This window comes from Protopterus annectens, chromosome 17.part0 (genome assembly GCF_019279795.1).
Source record: "Protopterus annectens isolate FY-2018-M chromosome 17.part0, PAN1.0, whole genome shotgun sequence".
NCBI classification, from domain to species: Eukaryota; Metazoa; Chordata; order Ceratodontiformes; family Protopteridae; genus Protopterus; species Protopterus annectens.
Genome location: NC_056751.1, coordinates 631,802,708 through 631,826,661, shown reverse-complemented (window position 1 = coordinate 631,826,661; position 23,954 = coordinate 631,802,708). Strand labels below are relative to the sequence as shown.

Below are 23,954 nucleotides of genomic sequence, written 5' to 3'. Positions count from 1 at the left end.
TAGAAATGGATATTACTGAGGTCTGGAGACTACAGCATCACAAAGGTAAGCACTAATACTGACCACTGTAGAGATGTATGAAGTATGTCCACAGTTTTGCTTCATATTTTTGGTCAGTATCCCATGACAATGTAGTCATCTGGCAGTTCACTGGCCAACATTGTGGGTTGAGGTCAGTAAGGTGAGAAAATAGCCATGTTAATGCGGTAGCTGCTATTCTGTCAACTTGATGTTTTTGTAGGAGCAAACTGTGACACATGTCCCTATCTCTGGGGCCTTTGCCCCCCTTTATGTATGGTTGTGTCCGGTTCACCTCTTATAGGGGGTTCGTAGGTATGGTTGGTCTGTAGCAGCTACCGTAATGTACAGCTGTGTATGTTCCAGGCTGCAGATGCTGCTGCAGCCTAGGACACACAGAGGGTAGTTTCAACACTTTGCAGGCCAGCAAGCTGTACATGTAACTGTGGGAACAGTGTCAACCCTGTCGGTACAGCAGAATCAGGGTGAGGGTACTCTTTACAGTCCAATCAAGGCATGTGCTTAAAGTACATCTTTAGTACAACAAGTGCCAGTAGCAGAGTAGTAGGTAACATATAGTTAGGCTGTGCGTATATGTGCAGTGTGTCCCTACCTGCAGACCTTTGACTTGCTAAAGTGGGTGGCAAACAGTTCAGTAACAGTAACCTTTGGGAATTAAAATTCCATGACTCAGTCAGTACTTGCTGTCTTCACAGCAATGCAATTGAAGTGCAACACACTGGATTCAAACCCAGGACTGTGTGTGGCAAAATGTACTGTATGCAAGGCATTTAACAGACTGAGCTACTGAGTCAGTGCTGCAGCAGTTGTATTTGCCACATATATGTGCAGACATACAGGCTGTGACACACGTTTGCAGCCATCAGCATGTGCATGGCTTTCAAAGACAGTTGTCCTGCACCAGGGTCCCATTTAAGCATATGTACTGTGCCATTGATGCCTTAGCAGGTGTGTTTAAAGATGTTTCTGATAAAAGATAACAATTACCTGTTATCCCAGGCCTCACGTACTGCCATTATTATTTATTTGTCTGTCTGCTGGTGTATGTTTGCATCAGTGTCCTAGGTACACTCCCATTTTTGCCATTAGGTTTAATTTCAGACCGTCAGTGGCAATCAGTCTGTTTTGCTGGAAACACGTTTTAAGTAAGACCTGTGTGGTGTAGTGGGTTAGTGCAATAGGCTGTAGTTGACAGGGGCCCATGTTCAAATCGTGGCAGAAGTGATTATTTTATACATGTGCCTAACACTGTGAGAAACACACAAGATCATTAAGGCACATTAAAGCTCATTTAAATAGATTTGCATGAGGAGGAATGACATGACACATCACTGCATTTTGCTTAGCTCCGCGCAAACCAGCACTAAAAAAAGAAAACAAAAAGTGGGTGATAGGACAGTATTGAAATGGAGGCAAGCAGTGGTAAAAACATACTGAAAGGCAGGTAGGGATGTACAGGAAGGGTGTAGGAAAGAGCCATAGCTTTCTATTTCTTGTACAGCAACAACTGTGCACTTTGACAGATGATGTTTTTGGATGAATTTGGACTCTAAAACCCCCAGAGAGAGGGGTGAGGACAACATAAATGTGTTGTCAAGCCAATTGGACCAAAATAGTTGTGTCCAGTGGACATGTGTGTGGAATGGAGAGCTATGTATGGGGCGATATTTTTTTCTTTTAATAAGGAGAGAGTGTAATGTTGGGGAAGTGATATAGGTAAGTGTGGGGAGGTAAGTTGGGTAGAAGATGCACTTGCAGACAGACAAGGGCTGTGTGTGACACATAAGGGGGGTAAACACCTTGGATGGGGAGGGTGTTGTGGAATCTGAAATGCATGTGCCTCCAGATGGCAGCAGCATGGCTGAGGTCCCCACCCATGGACAGTCGACATTGCTCCTTCACTGCTCCAAAGGTGGCTGTGCTGGAGATTGGGTGCCTAGGCCAACCAGCCTCACCAAATTTTCCAGTCTGCCCTCAATCTGACACAGGCAATGTTCATAGCTCCTATGAACAATCCTGCGCACCATGGTCGGTAGTTGATCTTGGGTGACTACCACCCCTCTGCCACCACTCCTGGGGGGGACCCTTCCACTGAGGTAGTTCCACTCAAAGATGGTGCAGGGCCAGCGGAGGAGGCATCACTGACCTGGGTCCCAGACATGCTAGGACCCGGTGCCATGGCCAGCTGAGGTAGGGTAGGCAGATCACCGGGAACCGGCCTACCCTGATGTGCTGTGGTGATGAAGGTATAGCAATAAGTATAGGTTAGTTATGAATAAAACCATTGTTAGTAATAAGCATGCCAGAACATTGGAAATAACCCCATACATTTCAATGCATATGTGAAACACAACAATAAATAACAGGACAATCAGTGTATTAACAGCATGCCAGTAGCAGTTACAGCATAAGGCCAACAGAATAGGTAATTCAACAAGATATGTTTATATGCAACCATTTTAATATATACAATAATAAAACACATGCCCCAGTATATAGTGTAATGTAACAACGTGTTAATAGTAAATCGTAAGAAATGAATAGCAATAATAAATATATGAAGATAAGGGGAAGGGAGGGAGAGAAATACATTCCATTAATAGCATTATAGGCTATATAGTTGACAACAGTACTGCTACCTACTCTACAGGTCTGTCCTTTCTTTATGTGTAAAAGTGCCCTATAGCTGCTGTAGCACATACATACCTGTCAAGCTATTGAAATGGGAAAGTAGGGGACAAGCAGTAACAACTGCAGGTACACAACTACACAGAACACTTGCACATCAGGTGTACCTATATAACTACCAAGGCGTACTGTGGGCTGATGTAGTGATACTTTGCTATTTACATATTCATGTCAATGATAAATCTGTGACAGAGGGATTATGCACTAGTAATTACATTATGTGACAGCTCGACACTTGAGAGACATGTATGTGTACAGTACAGAGAGTAAGCAACTATAATGCCTTGCTTGGCAGGCATGGAGATAGAACCCAATAGCAGTGACTGCAGAGGACATCTGCATTGTCTGTATGTATTAATTGACTGCAGCAACCTTTAACAGACACTCCAGGCATACAGCCATACCAAAGATTACACATTTTATTTCATTTATTTTATTATGCTTATTTCCTTTATTGTATGCTGTATTTTCGCTTTCTTGGTAATCATCTAAACACACAATTAGTTACTCATAGTATGGCCTACCTCACCCATTTACCTGTAGTTCCTGTGGACAGAATATCTGTTAAGTTTACATGACTGATACTGTCATATTTAGTGCTACATAGCACTGGATTCGAACCCTGGTATGTGTGGCAAAATGTACTTCAAACAGAGCATTTAGCAAACTGAGCTACAGAGTCACTGCTGATTACTGACTGACTGATATTTGCCTAGAGCTCACCTGACACCACAACATGACCTGGTAAATAGTAGTAGTTTTATATTAGACTGGAGTGACAGTTCAACACACATGCATGAAATTCAAGTATGGCAGAAATTGTAGGTAACCTATACGTTACTACATAGAATGCAGGTGTACATAATATACTGCTAGTGTTTTGAAATATCTATGAAGTCGACAAACACTATCTGATTATGGGTTATTATTTGCAATGTACAACTATTACACTGTTATACCTGACTGCAGCACTGTACCTCACAGTCTGAATGCATATAGCTGACATGTAATTGTGAAAACTAGACGGTCCTCATGTACACACTTTACCTTGGTGTTATTTCTCTTGGTTCATGTGTAGTTGCAGAACACTTTTCATCATTCATTTCTTAAAAACAGCTCTGAATCTACACTTACTGCACAACAGACTTTATTAGATACATCTTTATGCAGGTGCTGATATTATGATGTGTTTTTGTTGTAGAACAGTTGTCATAACTGATTTCTTGCAAAACAGTCTTACTTCCACACTTATTGCACAACAGATGTTTATTAGAGATACCTTCATGCAGTTCCTGGAATAGTTTTGAGTATTTTATTGCACAACCTTTATCATTATGCAGGTGTTGCAGTACAGCTGTAAGTCCACAGTTATTGCATATACTTTATTACAGTTAATTCTTTACTCTTCCCTGCTTATGGCAGTACAGTTGGCAGTATGCACTTATTGCAATACAGCTGTAAGTCCACATTCATTGCAGTGCACTCTTTACATTAATCACAGTTAATGCTTTACTCTGTCTTGCTTTTTTGACTATAGATTGCAAACTACATCTGTACTCACCACACTCATGATGCAGCCTGATCAAGCACCCAGCATGCTCCTCGATGTTGTGAGCCCTTTCCTCTGCAGCTGTTGGCAGAGAAGAGAGAACACTGTTATGCATACCAGTTTAGCTGACATTCAGAGTAGATATTAGTGGTACACAGGTAAAAGTGCTTACATACTTGTGGGATATTTCCTGCCCAAAATTCTTGGACCCAGGTGTCCAAGAGATCCCCCTTGCATCTCTTCAGGTCATCGTAGTGGTGCTGACACTGCTCATCTGTGCAGGGGGTACCAGTTGCACTGGTGAGGTCCTTTGACAGCTGGTCCCAGGCCTCCACCTTGCACTCTGAGCCCTGGTAACCTCCCTGCAGAAGCCGGCCTTCATGTTTTTTTTAATAAGGAGTCAGATCATGACTCTGGACTCCAGAATGCCCCAACACTGTGCCCGAAAACGCGAACCCTCATCAACGCCTGCCATAGTGTATCCTTCAGAGAAAGAACTCCAGTGGATTATGTTGTATTCCTGCCTACTGGGCTTAGTATAGCCTGTTTTTCCACCATTATACACCATTGAGCAATATTTAAAAATGCGGCATGGCACGTGCAAAAACCCGAAGACCTGTGTGCAAACCAGCCAAGCAGTGTCAAACAGTGCATAAACATTATCAGCTGTTATTTTGTTTACACAGTGCTTAGCATGTCTTACCAGGTCTTAGCTTGAGTGTAGCAGATCAGGATTTAAAAATAATTTGCATAATTTGTATTTCGAAAATAAATGCTTACTTTCCCTTGCATGTATTCAAACCCTGCACCTTCTGCACATGAGGCCATAACTCTACCCATTTAGCTACTTGGATATGTAGAATTTTTGCTATACCTTTATATATACCTCTGAGCTACATTTAAGCACTGCTGAGCACCATGCAGTGTCATGGAAACCTGCTCAGCTACACTTAAACTTGACCTTTAAATACATAACTAAATACATCCGGTTTCTATTTTTAATATCTGGCAGGTGTCTTGGCACTGCTTAGCACTGCTTCACTCCTATCAGCACCGCGAAAACATGCTTTTTATAGAAGTAAAAAAATTTACATTACATTGCTACAATACAGTTGGACAGTGCAGGCACTGTGTTACTCATCTGCGGACACAGCACCACACTTCCTACACTGATTCAGTAACCATGTTCCATAGCTCTCTCTCATCGGCAACGTGCCATGATTAATATGCATGGCGTGCTGCCAAGGGGGAACTGTGTGTATAGGCATGGTAACATTCCATGTAGGCTCTACACTATGCCTACATGTATTTTATTAAATTTAGGGGTAAGACAATTAGAAGTGTGATGTATGAGATTAATAATATTTTTGTCAAGCTTTTAAAAGTTTTTTTATATATACATTTGGAAATTGTATTTGTAATCAATAATGAATAGTTTTTCCTTCATTCTTTTATTTTCCTCTTCTTCTTTCGACATTTTCCCGGTTAGGGGTCACCACAGTGAATCACCTGTCTGCTCATGATTGGCATTAGAGTTTTACATTATCAAGTTGCCAGCCCGGCACCCAACCTTCCACGGAAGGCACACACACGCACTCACTCGTGGGCCAATTTAGTGTGTCCAGTCCACCTACAGCATGTCTTTGGGATGTGGGAGAAAACCAGAGCACCTGGAGTAAACCCACGAGACCACAAGGAGGACAGGCAGACTCCGCACAGAAGGCACCCCAGCCAAGGATCGAACCGGAGAACCTCTTGCTGTGAGGCGACAACACTAACTCCTGCACCACTGTGGCCGCCCCTTCATTCTTTTATTTTAAATTTAGTAATTGAATAATCAGCGTGATTATTGGTTAATTAATGGTCTAATTAAAGTGTGTGTAAAGTTCAAGTGTTAGATATGAGGAAGTCTTGTTGACGAAAGAGCTCAACTGTGACATTCTTTTGGTGAATAAAGTGTAGCTGTGGATTTTGCCCCGGGTGGTTTAATTCAGCCATTGTGTTGTTCCACAGGACTGTGTGATGTATTATTATGATCTTCTGCAGATGGATTCCCCTTCCCCTTTTGCCATACCCTCTGTTCTGCCAACCTTCTTAGGCACATTCTCAGCATCTTGTAAATGCCCTGACTCCCGGCTTTATGACTCTAAAAGGGTAGATGGGTTCTATAAGGTGCCAGAGGATTGCAAATTCATGTTTAAATGTCCCACTGCAGACCCTGCATCAATTTCAATATTTGCTGACAAGGCCTTCAAGATGCTGCCGTCCACTTCCCTTCTCCCTTCAGACAAGTAAAGTTGTGGAGAGGCTCTGAAAGAAAGTTTATACTTCAGCAACTCTGGCATTCAGGGCCATAAATTACCAGACCCATATGGTTAAAAACACCTTGACCATTCTCTCGGACGCTAGTAAGTTACTTTCAGAGCTTCCAGAGTATCCTACAAAGGGTCAGTTATCCTCCATTCTGAACTCCTCCGCTCAAGTTACATGCCATTCCATTAAGTGTAGCTACGATGCTGTGGAGGCTTCAAACAGAGTGGCTGCATTTGGGGTGGTTCTCAGGAGATACTCCTGGCTCAGACTTCAGCCTTTGCCAGACAACATTAAGGCCAAAGTCATGGATGCACCCCATGGACAACAAGGCAGTATTTGGTACCCCTGTTGCAGAAGACTCTTCCTCATATTATAAATACTCCAACATATAGAAGAGAAGGACATCTGTAGTTATGGTAAGATTTTGCATAACTATTTTTTTTATGGTTGCCAGGTTGCTAACCTATCTACCTTTACTTGGTTTGAAACTATGGTAATACCTGTGGTAATGTAGTAAACCAGTTGCAGTGCATTTTTGCTTGTGAGAAGAACACCATGTGTCTTTTAAAGAAACATTCTTTCACTGGGTAGAGAAGTTGAAAACAGAATGTGGCTAAGACTTCATAGTTAACAGGAGAAATGGAATATAGCAATTTTTTAGGGTAGAGTTGATTAGCTGTGGCGTAATTCATGTCTTCTTGGAGTACCAGCCAATGAAGTAATTGAATTATATTTGAATAAATATTTAGTTTTGAATTTGCTTGTTTTTGTTGTTGTGAGATCCAGTGTAAATGTTAGCTATGGATGGGTTCCACTAAATCAGCAAGTGATTCTGTGTCCGGTTTCAGCGTAAACTTACCAGAATTACTGCCCTCTCTTTCATTTAGTAATTGTATATATCGTTTTACTTTATCATCTTTTCCTTCTGCAGTATATATCTTTTTAAGAACATACACATTTGAAGAACTTAGCATACTCTTATTCTAATAGTTAAATTTTATTGAATGTAATGTATGTAATGTATTGTTTTGTTTCACGACAACAGTTGAGTCTTATTTGACCGCAAGTATGCTAATGTTTATCTTTTTGATGCTCTTCTTTTTCTAAAAAGTGTAATGCATTGTTGTAATATTTCTTTTTTCTGTTTGCTTTCCAGGGAGTTACTTTAACAGATATACAAGAGGCAGAGAAGACCATAAAAAGTCAGCAAGAGTCTTCTTCAAATGTACAACCACATGTAAATAAAGATAATGAGAAAGCGAAAACTGAGGAAAACAAAGACTTGCTGTCACGATACCGCTCTAACAGAATGAATGAGGAAGGGGTAAGGAAGTGATTTCTTTCTTGTACTGATCTGTTTATATTTCCCTTTTTTCCCATATCACTCCAAATATAAGCAGGCAGTAAATGATATGGCTATATTGTAGTTAGCTGTGAACAATGTTTCACTTGGTGAAAATTTTGCCAAATAAATTTGCATTCATATTTGTTGTAATGCCTTTAAACTAAGCACTTAATGTAAGAACAAAAAATAACATTTCATTCAAGTAAAAATTATATTAAAACAATAAGTAACAGTAACATTAGAAACATAAGGTATGCAAACTACTGAGTGCTAAGATGTTCATAGGTAAGTACTAGACTAGTTGCCCTTTTGGGTCATTTTAAGCTTAACCAGTTTTCCTCAAAGTTGAGAATTAAACCCTGCATCTTGTGTGTGTGAGGTAAACACCTTAACCATTATGCCAACCTCACCCCTGAATCTAGAGGACTCCATAACTCAGAATATAAAAATATAGAAAACAAACCCAGCTTCAGCAAGAATCGGCTAAAAAAGGTAATTAAAACAAAATCCACATTCAGTCAGTTAGCAGCTGTCTACTGCTGCCAGTATTATTTCACTCCCTAAGGTCCACGTTTTGAGATGTATCAACTTTGATAATACTGATTTAGAAAGATAATGGAATGCATGGATTTGTTCTGCAGTGTACTTAGAGTAAGATCTTTGCAACTTTAATTCCTGTTATTATTTATGGACCACGCTCCTCAAATTTTAGGAATTTAACATGTATTGTAGAAAGGCTGGTAAGGTGTAATGAAGGTAGCTGTTTTGTTACCATGTTCTTTAGTCATTATTCTTAACTGGCTTGATAGCTCAGCAGAATGTTTGAATGGTTCAAAGTTAATTATTCTCAGGATACTATTAACACGATTGTTTTTATTCTTTTGCTTTTGCTAATTACCTGAAACATTCGATGGTCTATCATTATGCCATTCAGTATCTATAGCTGATTATTAGATTTTTTGGAGAAATTGTGGGTAAGCCTGCTCATCAAGTTTAAAGGTATCCAAAAAAATAAAGTTCTGGTTATAATGTACTTAAACTAAATGTGGACTAGGTGTCATTAGTGCAGCTAAGGTTGTTGGTGCGAGAGTTAGATTTTTAATGGGAAAATTTATAAACTGCTGCTGATTTTGATGATTACTAGGTAACATAATTCTGACAGTATTGTAGACAAACTTCTGCTTTGTTGAAAAACTAATGACTTATTCTGCATGTCTTGGACATTTCTGGTATAAGCACTCAGAAGACAGTAGTAGAAAATGCACTTTATTTCCTGCTGTGAATGCACTCTCGTAGGCCATCGCTCATGTAGAGGTTTTGCATTCATCAGTGATAGTGGCATGACAGGCTTATCAAAGCAGATGCTACAGACCAGAATTGAAGGACTGAGTGTACAGTGTCCAGCTTTTGTTTTCAGAGTGATATGCTGAGACTGGCAAAGATGGATCAGTGACTTAGTTGCTCACACAAGAGGTGTGGTGACAGATGTAATGGCAGTAAATGGGGAAAATCAGTAGAAACTGAAATGAAAGGGAAAATACTGGAGCAAGTTAACAGCTTCAAGTATCTGGGAGGAGTGGTTGAGGAGAAGGGAATTCTGAATGAGCAGGTCAGAGCTAGAATTAGAGGGTTTGATAACCAGCTGCCACAGTGTGTCAGGGGTAGCATGTGACTGAAGAATGACAAAGAAGCAGAAAAGTAAAGAGTACAAAACAGTGGTGCTACCAGTACTACAGTTGTTGTTGTGTCTTTTGGCTTTTCCCGGTTAGGGGTCGCCACAGCATAACTCCGGTCCAATAATGATTGGTAGTTGATTTTTAGAAACCTGGCAGAGCAGTTGATGAAGCTAGAGGTGATGGAGATAGAAGCACCCGAGACAGGGGTTGGGGGTGGGGATGAGATGCACACTGTGGGACAGGCAAAGAAAGGAGGACATCAAAGCAGAAGCAGTTATCTCCTGTTGCAGAGAAGCTCAACAAGAACAGATTATGATGGTTCAGGCACATTTGCAGGGAAGCAGAAGACAATCATTTGAAGATGGTTTGTGACAGGAAGAAGACAAGAGGAAATGGTAGCATCTAGCAACGAGATGGATTAATTGTGTGAGAGAGACACAGATAACTGTCAAAAAATTTTGGAAAATGGCATTAAATTGTGAAAGATGGTGACAGCTGGCGTGACACCATGACCCAATATAGAAAATATGAAAAGGAGGGTTGATGATGGTAAGAGGTGTAGTGCCATTGTGAACACGTACTACAGACAAGCTTGGCAGTGGGTTGGCTCACATTAGTGAGATAAAATAGTATCCTCCTGTATGTACCAGCCCAGAGAAAATTGCACACTGGACTGGGGCATTTTAATAAACTGCAAGGATCATAACTGTCTAATTTTAGAATATGATTTCTCGGATAACTATATTGCAGTTTTTTATGTGATTACATAAAGTGGCACTATAAATGTTTGCCTAATGAATACATGAAAATTTTTTACATTTTGTTGTTCATCTGTAACTAATAAGGTACATTGTTTCTTCCTTATGAAAGGGCCATTGGCTTAGCAGAATGTCTGATTCAAGAAACACAATAACTTAAATAAATGAAGTAATGAATTTGCTAGCCCCCGCTGCAAGACATGTTATAGCCAGTAAAGCTTCATAGTATGGAGAGAAGTCCCTTCATGTATGGAAAACTGGGAACTGTGCAGACCAGTTAGGTGTAGTGCCTTGCAGCAGGGCATTGGGGAGTCTCCAGATGGGGTCAGAGGAGAGAGGTTAGGGAACACTCAGGAGAAGTATAAATGGAATTTAAATCAATAGGAATAGTTATTGTTATGTTAATGATCCAGGTTCTAGAGTACAGCCTGTAATAATAGACTTTTGTACTACTCTTCTGTTATTACACTGTTTTGTTTTGAATACTCTAGCACGCGTGCACACACACACACACACACACACACACACACACACACACACACACACACAAACCCTCTAAAATTAACAGTGAACTACTGCTACACTTTACTTTCCCCCAAAAGTGATTTATTGGGATGCAGCTGACGTGATACCACTGTTTCTATCCTCCTTAGTACTGATAAAATATTTTCAGGGGTTTTGAAACCTGTTTTTTTTTTTTTTCTTTAAATAGAATTAAACCATAGGCACAGACTGCAAAAGGGGAAATGACAAAAGTTTCCATATGAAGTACTAAATTAAATGTGAAGTAACAATAGCTGTTGAACTTTTTAGCAGATGCCTGGTGAGTATGTTATATGAACACATCATTTAATACATGGTTTTATGAGAGAAATTTATGAGCAGGTTACAAATTAACTTGTCAGGGAAGTACTGGTATACATTTTTTGTCTGGACAAATAATTTTATGACCAGGTTACAAGCGAACTTGACAGGGAAGTACTGGGATATGTGGTCTGTTTGGACTTCATTAATTCCTTTCATTTATTTCCCACATAGGCAGCTGACAGAAATGTTGGATAATTTGGGGATAGGACCAAGAGTCAGGAAGTACACTGCTGCATGCTAGGAGAAAGAGAGCTATGGTGATGTCAGGAATAAGGAAGGTAGGTGACTGTAGGGGTGAGTCCTGGGTCCAATACTGTTGTGTCTTCATTTCACACATTTGAGTGCACAGCAGGATGTTTTCACTATATACACAGACATTTCATTAATAGAAGATGGAGAAGACTGTCTCAGTAAAGAATTGAAAAGACCCACCAAGATGGCAGTTGAAGTTCAGTAAAGACGGATCCAAAATGCTAAACTTCAGTCACAATATTTGTGGTGTGAAGTATTTGCTCAAGGAATAGAGCTGATGGCGACAGTGCATGAAAGTGAACTGAGGGTGTGGGTCTTTCCTGGAATAGACCTCTGGAGATAGAATGGAATGCTAGTAATTGTATAAAACAGAATGCTAGGGTATATGTTGAGGAGGATAGATTCTAGAAACAGCAAGGTAGTGTTTTTGCTCTGTGGAACCTTTGTCTTGTCAGATACACAGTGAGTACTACATGCATTTCTAGAAGTCATGGAGTGAGAAAAACATCAAGCTGCTGGAATGATTTCATAATAAAAATCACCAGAAATCAGTGTGGAAAGGAGGAGGAGGGATGCAACCAGAGACTAGAGGAGCTGGAGTTCTCACTAGTGACCAAAGTAGAGGGAAATGTGGCACAGTATGGGTGTACAGGCTTCTGTCTGGAATATTTGGAACGGTTATCTGGAACAGGACAGATAAGGAAGAAATGGGTACTGGCAGAAAATTGTAGGGACACTCCCCAGATCTCCAAGAATTAGTACTTCGTAGAAAGAGTCGTAAACATATGGAGTGAGTACTGGAAAGGATCTCATACTAAGCATTCATAAAGAAAAAATGAGGGGAAACTGGGATGAAGGGAGTGTGGAATGTTAAATACACAGAGCAGAGTGGATAAGTTTGCCTTTTGCTGCCATCAAACAGATGTAATGTGAACAAGTTATACTCTGCTTAAATGTTCCAAGTTGTATGTTCTTTTAATTCACTTTCCATACATCTAAAGCTGTGGTTAGTGACTTAATGTCATGATTTAAACTGATACCACACCTATACAAATTATACTTCCCCTTGCTTTTGAAAATTTGGATGGATTTTTGCTTTGGAAGAGTCAGAGTAAATAATTTGGACTACAGTGGATATAAAATGGCTTTCTAAATACTGAGCAAACCTTTATGTTGGGTTTCCTGGTAAGGTTACTGTGTACATTAAATGAACACCCATTTTACTTACATTATCCTTAGAGCACAGCACTAAAAACTAAAATTATTTGCAAAACAGCACATATAATACAGTTATTTGTCTTACTGTTGTTAGTTCATTTTTCTTTCTAATATTATTATTAATCAGCAGACAGAAGACCGGTGGAGGTCTCGAATTGCCAACTTACAAAAGTCTGACCTGCTTGGACTAACTGAACCTACTCATCCAACATCTTCTATTGGAGGCTCCACTTACAGCCACCTGGGGTCACAGCAGAGGCTAGATAACAAAGGTATGGTATTCTTATTAATCAGTTGTGCTTTTGTTATACAGACTGCTCAGTCTTAATTAGAAAACATTTTTTAATACAGCTATATGTATATGTATAGTCTGTGATTAATTTGTGCATTTCTGACCAGTACAAAACATTGCACAAGTATACTGCGGTGGTGGTGCTGCGGTAGCGTTGTCGCCTCATAGCAAGACGTCCCATTTGATTCTCAGCTAGAGCGTCTTCTGTGTGGAGGCATACGTGAATGGGGCGTGCCTTCGTTGAAAGTTGTGCGTCGGGGCTGGTAACCCGATACGTAAAAATCCACTACCACTGTGGCGACCCCTAACCAGGAAAAGCCGAAAGACACAAACAGAACATTGCACAAGTAGCGATCAGCACCACAAGCTGATATTTCATATCCAGTGAGTCAGTGCAGGTGGTCTGATCTTTTTTTTTTATTTCCACCTTCAAATCTAGCAAGCAGTCTTGATGCTTATATGTCACAGGTCAAATAGTAATGACTGGGTTTCACTTAGACAGCCCATGGAATGTATGGCAAGTTAGAGGAACTTGAATCTCTTTAGTGCCACAATTCTGTTAACATTTGTTCTGCTGCAATATGTTGGAGGAGAGCTTAATTGCTGTTCATACCTCTGTCAGCAGCATAGTACCCAGCAAACCATGCTTTGAAGGGAGCTATCTGAGCCTTGGAACTTTTGGAGGTCTACCATCACCATCACTGTCGGCATCACTGTCATATTTCTTTTCCAACTATCTATTCTATAATGGTGCTTACTTATGTCAAGGTTTGCATCGACTATGATTGCAACTTGTCATCCGTATTGATACCACCTGCAGTGAATACTGTTTTTGGTCTTCATTTTGAGGCCAGTGTGACCTTTACTGAAACAGTGACTAGTTGCTTACATAGTTGAGGACATGAGATGAGAACTACCTTTTTTTTTATTTTTGTTTCCTTTTAGACCAGCTCTGAAATTGAGGATTGTTATTGAACCCAGGTCTGTAGTTTAACATGAGGTGCAGGGCCCATTATTTCTTCTCTCAGTGCCCACAGATTGGCTTGTGTCTTGGTTTATAGGTATAGTTATAGGTATGTCCTAGAACATAAATCTGGTAAAGTACTATTCTAATGGGATTATGTGACAGAAACTGAATCCGCTGTTGGAAATAAACTGAAATAATGAGCTGAGCTGTAAATAAGTCCAAGCCAAGAACAAAGGAAAGGCACCAGAGGTCCAAAAAGGAAAAAAAAAATCACAGAATAAAATAAAAGCAGCATCATGAACCACCAGGCTGAACAAAAACTTTAATACAGAATGTTAGCACTTTCAGGTTACACCCTTCTTCAGGCATATTACAATGAATCAAACAAACCCTTTAAATACAAGATTAAAATACAATTAAACAGTGAATATCATACTCTAATACGTCTCTTAAGAAAATGTTTTAAGGGTACAACTGCATTAAGACCAGGGCTCCCCTGGTCTTAATGCAGTTGTACTCTTAAAACTGTTCTTAACAGAGATCAGTTTATTAGAGTATGATAGTCACTGGTTAATTGTATTTTAATCTTGTATTTAAAGGGTTTGTTAGATTCATTGTAAAATGTCTGAAGAAGGGTGTAACCTGAAAGCGCTAACATTCTGTATTAAAGTTTTCGTTCGGCCTGGTGGTTCATGAAGCTGCTTTTATTTTATTGAGCCGTAAATAAGGTAGCACATCCAGTGGGCTCTAATTTGTTCTTTATTCTTTCTTTTTATCTTTCCTCTCAGCTTTTGGTAATCCCATTCAGGTTAGAACTGGAGTATTTTCTATGACTAATTTGTTTGGCCTAGTATTTCATAGGTTGTTACTAGGCTAATGACCACTAGGGCCCTTACAAGCATAGCCATGCACCTCAAACCATTTGTGTCCTGTGTTTCATGGGCATTTGTACGGAGGCATGTTAGTAGGGCGGTAACTAAGTATTTGTAGAGGGTGTTGGGTTAATATATTGACAGCCTCTTTTCATAAGGGACATGGGGAGGTAAATTTACAATTTCCCATCCAGTAGTCTAGGTTTAGTTTGAATAGGGTCAGGGATGAACTCTTGTTTTACATGAAAGCCTGCTCCATAGTGCAAGGATCCTTTGGGATGCATGTCTGTCTCTCCAGCACATTCTGTTTGTCACAAGCAAAGTTCATATCCCTGGATCTAGTGTTTTTGGTGCTGTTTGTTTTGCACTTGTGCAACAGATCCATCAGGGCTGGGTCTGAGGCAGCCCTGTAAGCTGGGCAAAGATCCTCTCTCAGAAGCCTGTAGGAGATTGAATATGAAGACAGATCCTTTAGGCGATCAGTATAGGACAAGGGTATTCATGCCTTAAATTCTCTTGGTGAGAAACCTTTGTGGGTGTTCCAGCTGTTGTGTCTGGTTTGATATGTACCAAAGGGGACTTTACATTCAATGATAGGTCTTTTAAGGGCCGAGTAGAGTGGTACTTGGACCTGGATACCATACCCTTCCGTATAAGTTGGGTGAAATAGAATGATTTTTTTTTTTTACTATGTTAGGTACATGTTGGTCAAAGGCCAGATTGCTGTCTACATATATTCCTAGATCCCTTACCACTGGGTTGATTCATAAGGGTGTTTTATTGATGGAGTAATCAACTTGGGTTGACAGTTTCCCTAAGGGAAGTAAAATGCATTTTTTTTTGGCATTGAGTTTTATGCCATGGCTTTGGCACCAGTCATTGGTGTGTGTTAAACCGTCTTGCAAGATGTTGGTATATTGGGGTGATCCATAATAGCTCTAAAATTACAGTCGTCCACAAACTTGGCGAGCCAGAGGCCTTGAAAGTTAGCCTTGACTTCCAAGAAGTAGATGCCAAGCAGGAGTAAGGCCCAGCACAGAACCATGTGGCACTCTGCTGGTGACTGTTCTTTTGATGGAGGTTGTCTCACCAATCATGAATTTTTGGGTCCTGTCTGTGAGCCACCCAGCAATCCAGTGAATTATGTAGGGATTTATTCCTCTCTCAGGCAGCTTGTCATCAATGCGTGATTGGAGTGTTGTATCAAATGCCTTGGCTAAGTCAAGATATGCAGTATGTACTGGTTTACACTCATCCATTACTTGATGACCCTCTCAAGGAAGTCTACGCATGATCTTCCTTTAACACAGCATAATTGTGATGGGTCCAGTGTCTGTAGGTTGCTAGTGTCCTAATTTATCATTTCCATGATTGCTCGTTCCATTGTTTTGTATATTAGGCCTGTGGGGACTCATGGGTCTGTAGTTCCCTGGGTCAGTTGTTGGTCTGCCCTTGTGGAGGGGGATGACTGTTGCAGTCCTCCATTCACTTGAAATGTAGCCTGTTTCAAGGCTGTAGTTGGAGTACCTCAAATGCTTCTGATAGGTAGTATTTTAGTGTTCATGAGGCAACCAGGGATGTTGTTGAGACCCATGGAGGCAGTATTCTTGGCTTTAGCAAGTGCTGCCAGCACCTGCTCCCTGCTAATAGCTGGGGTAGTATGTTGGAGAGGATTTTACTTGTTGGAGCTGGGGCGGGAGGGGGGGGATGGAAGATGAAGTTTGAGTTGAATTTATCAGCTAGTAGATTTGCTACGTCACCCGAATCAGTGAAGGTGGTACCATTCACCATCATGTTCAGCACACTACTGTGTGTTACCTTTAATGTTCAAGACATAAGAAGACCTTGTGATTCTCTTTAGCCTGTGAGGCTGTCATGACCTTCTAGTTGGCCTTGCTGAACTAAATTAGATCTCTTAGTCTCTTGTTTAGTTGTATGACACCCACTTTTCTTTAAGGGATTTGCAGTTCCTGATTTCAGACTTGAGTTTTCTTTTTTTATTATTATATACCTTGTTTAGTTAAGTATTCCACCAGTGGGGTTTGTTTTTTTTTTTTTCTTTTTATAGTGTTTGTTGTGGATTTACATCTGGTGAGTGTTGCAGCATCTATTAACATGTTTGTATAGGGACTCTGAATAACACTGCACAGGAAGCTGTGGTCTCGGGGGTTATGGGGATCCTTGAATTTAGACAAACTGTCACTTTAATAGAGTGTAGTTTGCCTTAGAATAGTTCTTAACTGTTACTGGTTTAGTTAGGTTTATGGGTTGATTTTTACTTCAGAGGAGACTGATTTGTTACCCACCCTTATTAGGGAGAACATGACATGGATGGGAGTGCAATGCTCTCCTATGTTGGTGAGTACCAGATCCAGTATGTTTGATCCTCTGGTTGGAGCATATGCACAAACTATTCCAGGATATTTGTGTTAAAGTCCAGGAAATGTTGTGCCTGTGAGTTAGAGACAGTGTAATTTTCCCAGTCTATAGAAGGGTAGCTGAAGCCACCCACGAATAGGGTGTTTGATAGGATGGCGAGTGCCTCTAGTAGCTTTAGGCAAGGGTTCTGAGACTCTAGGGGCATAGATGGTGACCTATAGTTAGCCATGATATGATGAGGGACCATATGTATGGTGACTTGCATGTATCTGCATGGTATCCTTCTGTCTGGAGATATGTTTGTTGCTAATGTAGATAGAGACATCTCCACCTTTAGCCCCAATCTGTGCTGCTGTTGGCCTAAATGTGTGGAAGGTTGTGTACCTTGCACTGCCCAGAGTACTTGGCTTTAAACTGTCAGTCACAACACAGATGTCTACATTTTCTAGAATGCAGAGGGCTTGAAAGGTGTGGATTTTTTTATTACGGCAACTAGCATTAAGCAGTCACCACGTTACAGTTGCTTATAGACTTTTTCATTATGTCCGTAGTTTTGTCTTTTTGGCATTGCCTAAAAAAGGCTGTGGGATGTGGATAAAGTTTTAGCCAGTTTCTGGAAACTTAGGAGGGACAGGACTCCCATGTTTGGAAAAAGCAATGTGATCTTTTGACCATGTCTTCCCATACTGACAGATATTGGATCCCCATGGAGTGACGTCAGAAACTAAGCCAATTTATAAAATCAGTCATTTTATGTTCATACTGTGGCATCATCCTTGGTGAGGGTTGAATGCTGCTCATTGCAAGGCTCATGTCTGTCTGCAACGCATATTCTGAGAGATCCATTGTGTCTATTTTCATGTAGTCCAGTGAGGCACATCTCAGGTCATTTATACCCACATGGACTATGATAAAATTGTATTGTTACCTGGAGTGCAGTGAATTTAGTGCATGTGTGATATTGCAGATGTGTAGTATTCCATGCTTCAAATAGGCAACTAACCATGATCTTTTTGCCTAACATGGTGGGTGGGGTGTCTATGTGCCGCACAATGGGGTCCTCAATGACAAGAGTATTGGGTAAAGTATATGCTTGCCTTATGGGCTTTGCTCTTGGGGATATTTGGGTGTAGGCTTATGGGAGATGTTTGGTGTTGCTTTTGGTGTGTGTTTTAGTGATTGCTGAGGAGCAGTGTTACTGTTAAGTGGCTTTGCAAGTCTTTGAGATTTGGGAACGTTTCCTTAAAGTGCCTTAGCATAAGACAACTCTGTGTGTGGTGAGTGTCGCCTCACAGTAAGACGTTGTCCTGTTCGATTCTCAGCTAAAGCGTCTTCTTTGTGGAGACATGCATGAATGGGCGTACCTTCTTTGACGGTTGTATGTCAGAGCTGGCAACTCGGTACGTAAAAATCTACTGCCAATTATTAGCGGACCGGAGTTCCACTGTAGCAACCTCTAAGCAGGAAAAGCCGAAAGATACAGCAACAAGTGTGGGTATTTCTGATAACTTCATTTGTTTTGCCTCCAAGGAAGTTGTGTATTTACATCTCTTGCATACTGTATTATTTTCTTTAATGATTAACCGGTTGTCTTAGTACATGAAGCAATTGCTACATTGCCTTAGGATGCCCATATCTACAAAGCTGGCCAAAGAGACATTTGGAAATTGCATATCCATGTTGTCCGGTCTTGTAACAGGATGGGCTGTTTAGGATTAAGGACTGGGTTTTAACAGGAGTCTCCTAGGGTAGTTTCTGGAGTTAAGAGCAAGATGTTATATAGTGCTAGATAAGGTAGTGCCATTCGATGTGTAAAATAGCTGCTCTAAGCTTAATTCCACATAATTCCACACAGTTTAACAGGTTTTTGTACCTAATCCTAACTTTGTAGGAAAATTTTTCTGTTTAGGCATTTGATACTGTACAGAGCACTGCTAACCACTGGTGCTTGGTGGGCAGCTCTATGCAAACTTGCCTGATTTATAGCAGAGAAAAAAAAGCTTATAAACTGACCTCTATGCCCTCTAGCTAATAAACAATCACACTTTTTGCTCTCTAACTCAGAGTCCAGGTGAAAACCTTCTGCCACAAGACGGTTGATCCTGGAATTTCGTAATGTAAAAGCACATAAAAAGCATCTCTCAAGTGCAGATTAAAGAACAAACTACCAAACAAAAAAGTCCCTAGCTAATTCGCCCTCTGCAAGGTGATTTGGAGGCAAACAGAACTAGAAGAACCAATAAAAAATGCTTATGCCACAAAATTAAATAAATGCTTTAAAAATGCTCAACAACCTTGGTGATCACTTTATAAAGCAAGTATAAGTGCAGTCAATCAAATATGTCCATTTTGGGTTTTCTTGAAACCTGGTTTTCTCACACATCTTGAAGGTGTGTGTGTAAGATGAATTAGTGAGCCTTCAGACTTCTTGTGGATGTGTGAACATGGGTGTGTGTGCATGTAGACTGGCATCCCATTCATTGCTAGTTTTGTACCTTATGCTCATTGCTTGCCAGGATAGGCAGCAGTTGCCTTATGATCCTGAACTGAGTAAAGCAGGTAGTGGAAAATGAAATGACTGAATTTCTCTTACTTAGTATGCACTTGTTTTCAAGTCATGTGACCCCCTCCTCAGTATTCCTGGGTTGCCATTGAAAAAATGCAACCTTTCTGTATAGGTGTTATTTGGTTATTAAACCTCAACATGTTAATTACACACACACCCCTAAGGTGTTTTAGCGTGTTAGTTATTACTGCATGTCATTTGCAGGCATTTTATGACACATTTGCAATGACTATGAGAAACGGAGGTTTCTTGAATGTCCTTGCTTATGAATTCACCCGTGTACTTACACATAGCTTGATGAATGGGCAGCTGTCAGCGCTGATGGGCTGAAGATTGTGTTTTTTTATCTGTTAAAAATGTCTACAACTACAAAGCTATTTCATTCTCAGTCTGCATTCTGTGACTACACTTTGTGAAGACTTATGCAGCCTGGTCCTGATTACAGGTGTTTGTTACAAGATGGATACCGGCTCATAAAATTACATGACATAAAGTCACAGATTACCTTTCATAACTGTCATTATGCAAAAAATATAAAAAAATCAGACTTTGTGATCATTCACAATTCCTTGTAGAATGCTCAAAGGCTTTTCCTTTATGCAGGAAGATTGATGTAAAAAATGAGAGCTGCATTTTGATAAAACTCGCATCTGTTTAGACATAGTAAAACCATTGACTCTAGTACGTGTTCAGATCTGGTCATAGAAAAAATGCCACAGCTAAAGTATGCCTAAGCTATCAGACGTTTATTTGGAAGAATGTACCACACCGTATTCATACTACATGTTAACACAATCTTGGAATAAGTAAATCGAGCAAGGGGGATATGTTCAAACAAATTTAGCATTTTTTTATTAAGACAAAAGCTTTCATTTCACTTAGAATAATATAGTTTTCTTGTTTAAGTTTTTACTGTTTGGCTCGCCTTTTTCTGGTTCTATATCACATAGTCAAAGTCTTATAACTTCGAACACGTAATGTTCGAACCATTATGTTCGAAGTTACAAAACTTTGACTATGGATAAAAAAAAAAAAAAAAAAAACGGAAAGCAAAATAAACTGTTTTAAGCAGGGGGACAAGCCCCCCCTGCTCCCCCCACCCCCCGGTATTTAAATATACCAACTCCGAGATCGCACCCTATTGAACAAAATGGAACCATCTGCTTATGGAGATTTCCATTCAAACGCACAAACTTTTATAAATTCAAACTTATGGTCTCGACCATATGAGGTTCGAACTTATAAAAGTTTGACTACGTGATGGGAACCCCCTTTTTCTGGCTTGTCAATTAATTCCTTTCTTATTGACGACCTGTGTTGTACTACTGAAGACTGCTTCTATCAACGTTGTTGCTTGTTTCCTTTCTGTTGCACTGGATAACCCTAAGAGCGTTATGGTTTTCAGTTCCTTCCCTGCTGAATGTCCTTACCTTATAACTTGTTGCTTCCAGTCTGGTGCACATTCTGATGCTGTTACTGTTTATTTCCTAACTGTTGAGTCATTACTGCTATTTTGGTCTTGAATTATTTTGCGCTGAAATTACATTGACACTTCATTTTTTTTTTTACTTGTCTGTCTTTCAACAAAAGCAGTGAATCTTTGAAACATGACCTTTGATGTTAGTTAAGGACTTATTGCCTGCCCTTTCTGCCTGTATTTGTCTTATAGATAAGCTTTCAGATGTAGGTAACTTTTGTCATATTCACTCACTGGGAAGAGCTTTAGGATTATCCTTTTTGTTCTTGTGTTGTTTTATTACTTCTGAATTTATTAAGACTTCAAGATATCCATTATACATGACCAGATTTATTATTATTAGTAAACCTGAACGGCTCACTTTTTTTTCTGAAAATATGCAGGAAGGTATCTAATATGGAAAACTGTAAAATGCCGTTAACCAACAGCTGGAATGTTGGACCAGTATGTTTGTTGCCTGGCAGAACATACTGTAATTCCACTGTTATGGGATAGAGAGTGAGAGTAAGCAAGTTTTCTTGAATAAGCGTGAATATGAATTTATCTCTGTACTTGCACATGGTTTGATAATTGGGCAGCTGTTGATGGTGAGTTGAGGACTGCTTCACCTTTTCTGATTTTGTGGTAGGCAGTGGGGTGTGGAGGGAAATGTGTCTGTCTGAGAGGTAGATTTATGAAATTGGTTGTTGCCAGCGATGGGGTTTGATTGACAAAGTTTGCTGTTGGCGTGTGTGTGTGTGTGTGTGTGTGTGTGTGTGTGTGTGTGTGTGTGTGCTTGAAAACATAGGAGCTGGAATATTTTTTTGTGTGTAGTTTGGAGTACAAATTTTTAAACTGGAGGGTGTGGATATTGCAGCAGGAGGTCCTCTACATGGTAGTTAGGGTATTCTGGCTTGACTTGCAGAATTGGTGTAGTAACAAGATGACTCCAGTGTAAAGAATTTGTGATGATGTCTTATTAACATGCAGGGTGCATGCAAAATGGCAATGAAAATATTGCATTCTATTTCATTCATGGGTTCAGGCATCAAATACAAGTTCACATTTCAACTGAAAAGCAAATTGTGGAATTATTGAGAAACACAACAGAGAAGCGTGCTTCAACAGAAGGATGTGCTGATAAGCAGTTAACATGTCTGTATGAAAATCAGAATGTCCCATGTAAGCAGCCCTTTTTGAGAGTATACCCCAGATTGTTCCAAGTCTTCTAGGACTCTTTTCTTATTACTTTTATTTTTGGCTTTATGACCCCTTTCATCCCTCTACATGACTGATATCCTCTTCCACGTGTCTTTTTCTAAAGGTCCACAATCCTTCAAGCTGGAAACATTATTTGACAATATATATTTTAAATTGGTAAATTCATTTTTTATTTGTGTCATATGTCCTCAGTGTATCATAAACAATTGGAACTGTAGAATATGCTAGTTTCAGAATGTGTAACTACCTGTAAGTATAACAATCATCCCTGCTCCTGACATTACATTTTTTTTGAAGACCATAGTTTTTATTACTGTTTATTTTTCCTGTTGTTGACTGGGTAAGTGCCAGTAGTCAAGTAACCTATTTTCAGAGAACACCTGAGATGGTATTTATACAACTACTAGGGGAAATTTTGCCAAAGCATCAGGGAACTTCCTCTACTCTTCAGAGCTGCTAGATGGTGCTGGAGCTGGAGCACTCCTACAGCAGCAAAGAAGAAACTTAATGGAAGCAGCAACATGGAGGGGGTGAGAAGCTATGGAGACTTTGAAGATGGAAAGTGAGTATTTGGAGAATACTTTGTTTGTTATGGAGCTTCAGAATGCAAACAAAGATTCCTGTGTTGTGGATGTTTCAAATGAGCAGCATTTAGCTGTCTTAGAGAAAGAAGTGAGTGAGTCTGTGGAAGTGATGCAGATAACAGAACTGGAGGGCTTGCTGATGATTGTCATTTAAAAATAATTGTGCAGGATGATCCAGGTGGCAGATGTTCATCGTGTTTCACTGTTGCAGTCCTAACCAATGGGTTATCCTGCTCCCGGTAGCCCTTGATCAGCCAGAATACCAAAGGTAAGTAAATATGACGTCGTCTGTCGTTGGTTGTAAAGGACGTTAGGACGTCCAATACAAAAGGAGGCAGCCAACGTCACTTCCTCAGTCTTCCGTGCCACAGAACCCGAAGAAGAAGCATTTCTTGCACGAGTGCCAGTCGGCAGTTTACCTTTTTTGTTTCTGACTACAGAGAGGAAGTCTACTACAGCTAAGTACCCCGTTGGGGATCCTCTTTTCTTGCCTTAACGAATGTCAGAAAAGGTTAATAATTGTCTTACCTGTGGAAAGCAGATTCCCCATAGAGATTTTCATTCCCATTGTATTATTTGTTTAGGCCTTGACCACAACGTTCCTAATTGTAATCTTTGTGCTTCCTTTAATCCGCGTACTATTCGTCGTCGGGCTAAGCTTTTAGCTAAACATTTTTGAGTTTGGCCTAAGTTTGTCGGTATGGCGTCCGCTGGTCTTCAGGCTTCGGATATACCCAAAAAACCATAAGGATAAGGACCGCATCAGGCTTCAGAAGGTTAAGTCCTCTGATGATGATAGGATGGTCATCAGTCATGCGGTAGCCAGTGAGGCGCCTTTGCAGCCCCTGCAGTCCATGGATTTTTCAACCACAGGCCTTGGTTGAGACCATTTCAGAGTCCCCCAGGCCTCCA

General features: G+C 40.2%; 1 protein-coding gene across 1 annotated transcript in view; it reads left to right on the top strand.

Annotated features, from left to right (window-relative positions):
* Positions 1–23,954, top strand: part of LOC122791483 (protein phosphatase 1 regulatory subunit 12A-like) — a 1,771,856-nt gene that overhangs the window by 1,269,509 nt on the left and 478,393 nt on the right. The window contains exons 16-17 of the mRNA XM_044059226.1: positions 7,746–7,913; positions 12,833–12,977. Coding sequence (XP_043915161.1) covers positions 7,746–7,913; positions 12,833–12,977 — 313 coding nt within the window. The remainder of the gene's footprint in view (positions 1–7,745; positions 7,914–12,832; positions 12,978–23,954) is intronic.